At 41.3% G+C, this 8,724-nt stretch overlaps 2 protein-coding genes across 2 annotated transcripts; both read right to left on the bottom strand.

Moving 5' to 3' along the window:
- Window positions 1–2,724: 2,724 nt before the first annotated feature.
- hoxd9a (homeobox D9a) lies at window positions 2,725–4,407 on the bottom strand. Its single transcript, XM_015966458.3, has 2 exons — window positions 3,636–4,407; window positions 2,725–3,145 (listed from the first exon to the last, which is right to left on the bottom strand). Exons 1-2 carry the CDS (start codon window positions 4,186–4,188, stop codon window positions 2,901–2,903), a joined length of 798 nt encoding a protein of 265 aa, XP_015821944.1. The 5' UTR covers window positions 4,189–4,407; the 3' UTR covers window positions 2,725–2,900.
- Window positions 4,408–5,891: 1,484 nt separating this feature from the next.
- hoxd10a (homeobox D10a) lies at window positions 5,892–7,863 on the bottom strand. The gene is made up of 2 exons (XM_015966460.3): window positions 6,954–7,863; window positions 5,892–6,397 (listed from the first exon to the last, which is right to left on the bottom strand). Exons 1-2 carry the CDS (start codon window positions 7,666–7,668, stop codon window positions 6,123–6,125), a joined length of 990 nt encoding a protein of 329 aa, XP_015821946.1. The 5' UTR covers window positions 7,669–7,863; the 3' UTR covers window positions 5,892–6,122.
- Window positions 7,864–8,724: the final 861 nt, after the last annotated feature.

Here is an 8,724-nt window from a genome sequence, read left to right as displayed (position 1 = left end):
CTTTGTTTATTTGTTGCAAATAGTGTGTAATATTGTAAAAGCAAGAACATTTCTGAGCTTAACGAAATACACAAAAGTAATTTCATAACCATTGTTGAAATGATGACGATAAATTATTAAATAAAAAAATACAAACCTAAAACCAAACCTGGTCCACTGGAGGATGAGAACCACCGAGATTCCTTCACTTGTGTCCCTCCGCAGCCATCTCTCTGTATCCTTCCGCTGCTCTAGAAACACAATATCGTCTGTCGATGTTTTCTACCCCAGAGTTTGAACTGCTCGTCAATTCTTGATTGTTTAGGACTTTTGTGGAGAAGAAGCAACTCCACGCAAACATCAAAACCTGCTTAGAACCCCAGAAAAGGGGAAACAGTGATTCTAATTTCATAATTTCATGTTGTTTATTTTATGACTTACTAAAACTAGGTGCCATTTAAACATAAACTCACAATTACAGATAATGTATCACGCATTGGTGGGTTAAAGCAAACAGATTTAAATAAAAATGTGCAAAAAGAATGAGTTATGTAAAATATAATCTGATTTAACCAACATCTTTAATTTGTGCGCAATGCATGGAGCTGTTTTACGCACATGGACATTTACAAAGATGGATGCTCACTTTCCACATTAAGGGTTTCTTCTGGAAGCTCCAGTCAGTAAAAGTATGTCTGGGACGAGTCTATCATGTCTCACATGCAGCATGGACAGACAAGTGTGAAAATTGATGACTGGGGCCGCAGCAAACCGACTCCACGCAAATCGGTGACGGAGTAGGGCGCATGACACCGACCTGAAAATCGTGACATTAGCAGAAGTGCACCTCGGTTCTTCGTGTTTATTTAAGTACATGAAAACTGGGAAGTTTGCTTCCATTCATTTAATGTATTTGCCAATTTTCCTCCTCCTAACCCTACCCAAAAATATCGATTGACTTTCTTTGTCTGAACTGCAAAATCACGTGATCGTGAACTGCAATAGAATAAAAGTCAAAACATGTTTTTATCCGTGAGAATCACTTTCAAACCCCCTCCAGAAGCAGTCAACTCATCACGCATGCCCGACGCACCAAGAGGGAAAATCGAGGCCCAAATACTCAATTTAACACACCTTAGACAACATTGCTCCAGTATAAGATATCAGCTACAAATAAAGCTTTAACTGAGACTCTCGTGGCTTGAAAACAAAGCTGCTGCCTCGTTGCGCACCGATGCGTCACAATGCTGCAACGTTTATGAATCAGCTCGGGTTTATCTGAAAGGATCTAGTGGTAGATTGTTTATATCTACATGTAGAAATCAGTGACTCAGTAGAAACTATTTGGGTATCCTCAAAGGCCACTAATGTTTTCTCTTATGAAAACAAAATTCTATTCATGCGTGATTACTGCTTATCTAAGTGAACCCCTGTGTTTTAATGAATTCGTGATTAAAAAACATTTATTTGCTAAAAAAAAGAACATTTTTAAGGGCGTGAGGAAAGCAATTAACACTCCACGGTGTCGTTCTTACGCGCTGTTAGTGCGTAATATGTTTCCTGGTCTTTAAGAATGCCAAGAAGCTAAGTTTTGTTGTTGCAATGGGCCTGGGGATGAACCGGGCTGATATGACAACGTTTCGTTGGCCTGTAATTGAATTTCTCAATGTTGTAAGTTAAGTTTTGCTTAATTAGCTTAAATTAAAAAATTGTAGCATCTTTGTGCAAAATACGTAAAATTATTTAAATGATTCGAAACAAATCAAAGTGAAAAGCTGGAATTTTAACAAACTTTAAGAAAACACCTTTTCAAAGACACGTTTTCAATCAACCTGGAACAATTATACGTTTTGTTGTCGTCTCCTTGTTTCAACTTTTGCAGGAAAGGCTGCAACATCAAAGAGCAACATCGCCCCCTAGCGCTCAGTGTCTTCCAAAACTGCTGCATTAAAACTCAACATATTTGCGTGTATTTACATTTTTAAGCCGTCTTCATTTATTTTTTAAGCCAAATATATTAAAAAGAATAAAAATATTGTGCATAAATGCATAATTTCCGTTTCTAACACAAATCAGAATCAGGGAGGGGGTTTGTGGCAGTCAAAGTGAAGTTGTTTCCATGGGAGGTGCATTTGGTGAATAAACCTGACCATTAAGTTAAAGGGGGGAGGGTATTTCCTCTAGAACAATTCATCGAGCAGACACCCTGTGGAAAAGTGTCCATACTTTGTGTTTGTCAGCAACAGACACAAACGCCATGAGAAGAGAGGAGTTTCAAAGGGGGGTGTAATTACTGAGCAGGCCCATAAACTAATTTAAGCCAGACGTCTGGTCATTTCTATCGTTTTATTGGACCAAGTCTCTTCCTGCTCTAAAGTAATTGCTGCTGCAAGTCGGACAATAAATTGGAAATCCGTCGGAACACCTCTCCCAATCTGAAACACCTCAGATTAAATCAAAATTAACCCTGGATGGATTTTATTCTCAAGCCTAGAAAGATAACAAGCAGATGCTGCTGCTTCTGCTGGTGTGTGTGTGTGTGTGTGTGTGTGTGTGTGTGTGTGTGTGTGTGTGTGTGTGTGTGCGCGCGCGCGTGTGTGTGTGTGTGTCATACAGCAGTCGAAGAAATTTTGAAAAGCGTTTTACTCCAAATTCTTTTATAACTACAAAACAAAAGTTGCACAATCTTTAAAATAGCTTAAAAATACAGCTATGTACACACTTTAGAGTTTTTTTTCTCTGACAGATACTGTCTGGATCTCACCAAGACAAATTGCTCACATGTGATACATATGTGGCCATGGATCGTGACACGTGGGAGGTCAAAATAAAAAATGAAGTTCCAAACAAAAGAATCCTTCAAAAACAACAAAATAATTAAATTAAAATGTAAAAAAAGCGTGTGAAATGGCTCCTGGACTCTAAATGTGATCTTTTCCGTTCCTCTCTCTGTTCATCTTCTTCATTTTCATCCTCCTGTTCTGGAACCAGATCTTCACTTGTCTCTCCGTTAAGCTGAGGATGCGGGCGACCTCATAGCGCCGGTCTCTGGTCAGATACATGTTGTAGAGGAACTCCTTCTCCAGCTCTAAAGTCTGATATTTGGTGTACGGACAGCGCTTCTTCCTCGTGGATCGGGCGTGAATCCAGTTTGCTGCCGGGTTGTCTGAAAAGGGAACAGAAATAATAAATGTGAAATGTTTTTGTTATCATTTTTGGTCATTTATGGGGGCAAATCCAAATTGGGGTTCATGTAAAAAAAAAAGAAAAATCTGAACGGATTTATAATTTTGTGCAGAATTTATTGATGGAAACTTTAGGATTCCTGCAGAAACCTTCGCAGGTCGCAACCTGCGGGTTCCCCCCGCATGCCAGAGCATCAGACACTTTTATATCCAATCCAATCCAATTTTATTTATATAGCGCATTTAAAAACAGCATGTCAGCTGACCAAAGCACTGCACAGAGTTAAACCTAAAAAGCCATTCAAAATGCACATACATACACATTAAACACAGATAAAAACTGTCGTAAAATAGAAACACCTAAAAACAACACAAATGTATAAAGATAGGTTGTAAAAGCTCCAGTTTTACACACCCAGCTCATACAGTTCTCAGGGCTGTAAATCAGGACCGGCTGTTTCGTTTACTTACTTGGGTCACGTTGTTGTTTCTCGTCTTTGGACTCGCCGTGACTGGAAACGTCGCTGCCACTGTGCTCTTTGGTCGCCTTTTCTGCGCACTCGGATCCGCCGCACGAGTACTCACGCGTCTCCACTTCCAGCGCCACGCACTCCGCAGCTTTGGCTTCGGGCAGAACCTCCGGCTTCGTGCCGAACGGCCGGGCGCTGCTGGAGTGGAAGCTGGGGAACGGGACGTGGCTCGAGATGGGGTCCATCCAGGAGCGCACGCCAACATATCTGCTGTTCGATGCGGGCAAGTGGGACTGGTGGTGGACGTATGGATGGTAAATCCCCTGAGGATGCACCGAGGACCAGGACGACGGGAAAACGGCCGATTTGGGGGCGAAATTGCACGAGGAGAAATCCGCGTTGTCCCCAGTTCCCGGCGGCCTCGGGGTCATCGTGTGCGGTGCAGGAATGAAACGAGCTCCGTATACGTCCTCCGGTTCTTGGCCCATCACCGCGTCCACGTAGCAGTTGCTGAGCGCGCCGCTGGAAGACATTTTTGATCTCTTTCTACTCATATAAAACGTCTCTCTCTGTTGCGGAAGGCTTCCCTCTATGAACAATCATAGTTTTTTTTTAACTGACCTGCATCTGCAGGGATTGGTTTACGCGGATCACGTGGTCATATTTACCAATACAGCCCGTGAATCAATCCTGCCCCGGCTCTCCCTTTTTCATCAGCTTTAATTTGGCTTTTCATTTTAGAAATGATAAAGAGCCGCACCGTGACTGCACAATCTCGCGAATGAAATGCACTTTCCGTCCTGCTCTGATGGAAACAAACGTTGAGAAAAATACAAAACGTGCCTTTATACGCACCTTCCTGCACACCACGGGCTCGCATCTTAATGCCTGAGAAAAGTATTCTAATAATCATCCTGATGTCTCTCACTGCTAGTAAAATGCTTTATAGACTTACAAAGTCCTCGTAAAATAGATGTAATAACACGCTGTAAAGTAGCAGACGCCGTTTCCGCTCACAACGCGCACGCTTTGTTAATATTTGGCAAGGAAACGTCTGTCTTACAGGCTTGGGTTTAGTTTTTTCCATAGGCGAAACGATTGTGGTGAAAATGATTGTATTCATCCAAAGGAGGGCAATAATGTATCAATAAATGTTATATGAGGTGCCTGTGATTATGAGCCTCCAGTAAAAGGGTGGGGTTCTGCAGTTGGTGTCATTTTAAATAAAGTTGTTCTGTAAAATTCTAATTCTGGGTGTTTGGAGGTTTAGTGATCGAGATAAAAGTTTTATTTGCTCGAAGGGAGGGTATTTAAATATTTTATGGAGAGTTTTGCAAAAGGATTAAAGATTAAAAGCGTCGCTAGGATACTTTGGTTCGTTGCCTTGTTTTAGTCTTTAAGGCGAAATTCTTAAATTATAAACAAACCCTATATCAAAGTCGTTGCTTTTTGCATCCTGCAGTGCTTTAAGGGACACACTATTCAAAAAGCGTATTTTTTCATATTAATTGGATATTATCTGTTATTTTATAGCATTGATTATTACCGAATCAGCCCACAAAGAGAACATCCTCTAAAATATTGTTTTGATGGCTCTTAAACGCAAAATATATGAAAATTTGCCAGTTTTTCCACAGCTTTTTTCTCCTTATTTGTATAATTAATTTTTTCTCTTTATTTGTTAGATTTGTTTTTACTTTAGAATCATTTGCTTCATTAAAACTCTTGTTTACAGCTTGTAAGTCTATATCTATAAATGTTCTGCAATGAAAATAAAATTCAATAAAGGTTTTTGTAGGTCGCAGACAAAATTATTTGAAGTAAATTAAACCAGATACTCGAGCTTTCTTTAAGCTATATTGGGATTTTTAAGAATTCATAAACACGGAAAACACATTTTAAAGAATTGGTCGTTCAGATTTAACATATATTTAAAATTTGACTAAACAAATCAATAAAAACATTTCATATTACAACCTAGCCCTACAATATAAATAACACATACACGTATATGCATCATGCAATGCAAAATGTTTGAACTTGCAATTTTTTCAATCCCGTTTTGTAATTAAGCTGTAGCCTTTTATCTCGCTGCCACAATCATATTTACCGCTGTTTTTGCTCAATTCTGCACACACCAACCAAGATTCTTTGACAATATATTTATTGCAAGATATACATGCACCAAACATGCAATAAATCCACAGTTTAACATTGTTTTCCACCACTCAGAGGCCCACAAAACCGCCTTGGGAATTTCTTTTCTGCACAAAATGCGAAACAAATGTTGCACAACAAACACAATAAGCGCGCTCTGCAGTGTGAGGAGCCCTCCCTCCACTCTGGCTTCGCCAATATTAAGACCAAATGAAGCACTACCCTGTGATGACATTAAAGAAATATTACACGACGCCAGACAATAAGAAATAAGTCACATTTGTTTTCTTTCTTTTACAACAGCATGAAAGCGAAGCGCGCGTGCGCGCGCTCAGGAAAAGGTGAGGTTTGAGGTCAGTTCTCGGATGCGGTTTTCCCTGTTCATTTTCTTCAGTTTCATCCTGCGGTTCTGGAACCAGATCTTGACCTGTCTGTCGCTCAGGTTGACGCTCCGGCTGATCTCTAGGCGGCGCTCCCGGGTCAGGTACATGTTGAACAGGAACTCTTTCTCCAACTCCAAGGTCTGGTGTTTTGTGTAGGGGCACCTCTTCTTTCTCCCACTTTTCGCCGTCAGCCAGTTGTTTGTCAGCGCGTCACTCTTGCTGTCTGAGAAAATAAATAAATAAATAAATTTCGGTTTCTAAGCGAGGCAGGGAGCTTCCTTTCCAGTGCGTAATCTCATCTCCTGCTTTGAATGTCACCTCAGGGAAATAAAACACAATGTAAATTCTTTCCCCTGAATGAATAGAGCACAGGATGTCATCACAAGGCTGTTTTAACAAACCCAAAATAATTCAAATCTAGATGATAAAGTGAAAATTTTAACAAATATCCGCCTATTTAAAATAAATGTCACGTGGCAAATTACACATGTTTTTAAATAGTTAAAATATGTAAATATAATGCAAATGTGTTTATTTTAAAGAAAGGTTAGATGGTTAACCTTTCAAAATTGCAGCAGAAAAGCGTCTTAAAATAATTTTGCAATAAAAGTGTGGCTATGTGGCTTCATGCTGCATGGTAAAAGCATCCAGCTACCCATTACTGCAACCTGAGAAAGACTATCATTAAACATTACGACTTTGGGGTTGTTTGTGTTTTATTCCTGCTTTTTATGATGCTGAAGCTGTGAGATAAAAGCTTCCATCGCAGCCAAACCCACCTTTCCCCTCCTTCAGCTCGGGGCTGGAAACGGGAGCTTCCACCAAGCAGAGCTTCTCCTCCGAGCCGGACTTTGGATCCGGACTCTCTGCGGGGATCGGTGTGCTCGGAAGTTCTGGGTTCTGCGGCGCGTCCTGGATCTTCTCCGTTTCTGTAAACCTAGAAGTTTGAGGTTCGACCCGGCTGAGCTGCATGAGAGTCGGGCTCGGACTCGGTGGAGGCTCGTGGTTGTAGTTCTCCGCATGCTTCCCGTTCGTATAAGTTTGGCTGAGTCTGAAATAGCCCGGAACCGGGATTTCGGAACCATCCACTGGGCACGTATCTGGAATAACGCTAGAATAGGGGACCTCAGGCGAGCTGACCTTTTGTACCCTCTTATCAGAGTACATGCAGCAGTTACTCTCTTCCTTTATGCTCTGTGCAAACGTGCAGTTTGACATCTGACTGGGCGGCTCTATTCTACAGGCTCGGCTCGGTTCAGTCCAGTTATCTATCTGAGGTATATAGGGGTGGACGCTCATGGCCGCGCTTTGATGGTTGACCTCCCCTCTTTTGCTGAAAGACGGCAGGAGTCCACAAGTTCCGTAGGTTCCCATTTCTGAGCTGGACGGCATGTACATGTTGCTGCTGGAGTAAAAAGTGTCCGTCCTGCAGGCGCCTATCAAAGAGTCCACCAAAAACGGGTTCGGCGCAGGTGAGCTGCTGGGGAAGGACATTTTTTGGGGTTAAGTTCTTAAGAGGGGAGAGAGGTGTCTTTTGTAAGCTGACATATCTAGGAAAAACAATCTGTAAGTCAGGATGCCTCCCGACCACATGAGAAACCCACCAATGAGATTTGAAAATGGCCTTGAGACGCAGCCTCCTGCCGCCGCACGCGCGCGCACTGCAGATGGCAGACGTGGTCTGCAGCGACACCTACAACACGGACTTGAAATTGGTTTTGCTGGACGCGCAGGAAGAGAAATGGGTTCAAAACACAAGAAACTTTCATTAACATTCAACTGGGAAGTGTGTAAATGTGCGAAAGTCACGACGTTACGGCGCATTTATTTGAGAGGAACATGACAAAAACGCAGAATGTGCATGTGAATTTGTGAGTGTGCGTGTGTGGGTGTGTGCGCTATGCAGTCTGCATGGCGCAGTGGCGACAACTGCAGAAGATTAAAGTAGGAATGTAACAAGCTCCAGATAATTAGATTTCATCACTAATTAGAAACATGAAGCCATGCTTTTCATCACGTGCAAAATGTAATAATGGCATTTGTGATGATGCACCATTGAAAAATATAAATGATTATATAAACATTAAAATATTGATAGTTTTTTATTTGGGCAAACTGGTATATTTAATAAAAAGTGTTTTGCTCAAGGTGCAAAATGTGAAATTATGTCTCCTAAGATAAAATCTAAACACCCGCAACTCAAAAAATCTCCTCGTAAACCTCAGTGTTTTTGCTTTTACAAAACTTTGACATTTAATAAATCTTTGTGTCTTTTCTAAACCTTAACGTTTATATTTTTGTTTCCACGTGGGTGGATTTTACTCTGCATGCAAATGAAGCTGCTGGAGGCAGCGGGCTGATCAGGACTGAAGTGCGTCTTTGTTTGTGTTTGAAGGTAAATGCGTGATAACGACCAGACGTAAAGTCTCTGCACTCACTCCTCAAGTTTGTTTGGAATCACGAATCAAAAATACACACACACACACACACACACACACACACACACACACACACACACACACACACACACATGCGTGCATAATGTGAGTA

Source organism: Nothobranchius furzeri, chromosome 14 (assembly GCF_043380555.1).
Source record: "Nothobranchius furzeri strain GRZ-AD chromosome 14, NfurGRZ-RIMD1, whole genome shotgun sequence".
Lineage (NCBI taxonomy): Eukaryota > Metazoa > Chordata > Actinopteri > Cyprinodontiformes > Nothobranchiidae > Nothobranchius > Nothobranchius furzeri.
This window is presented reverse-complemented; position numbering and strand designations above follow the sequence as displayed.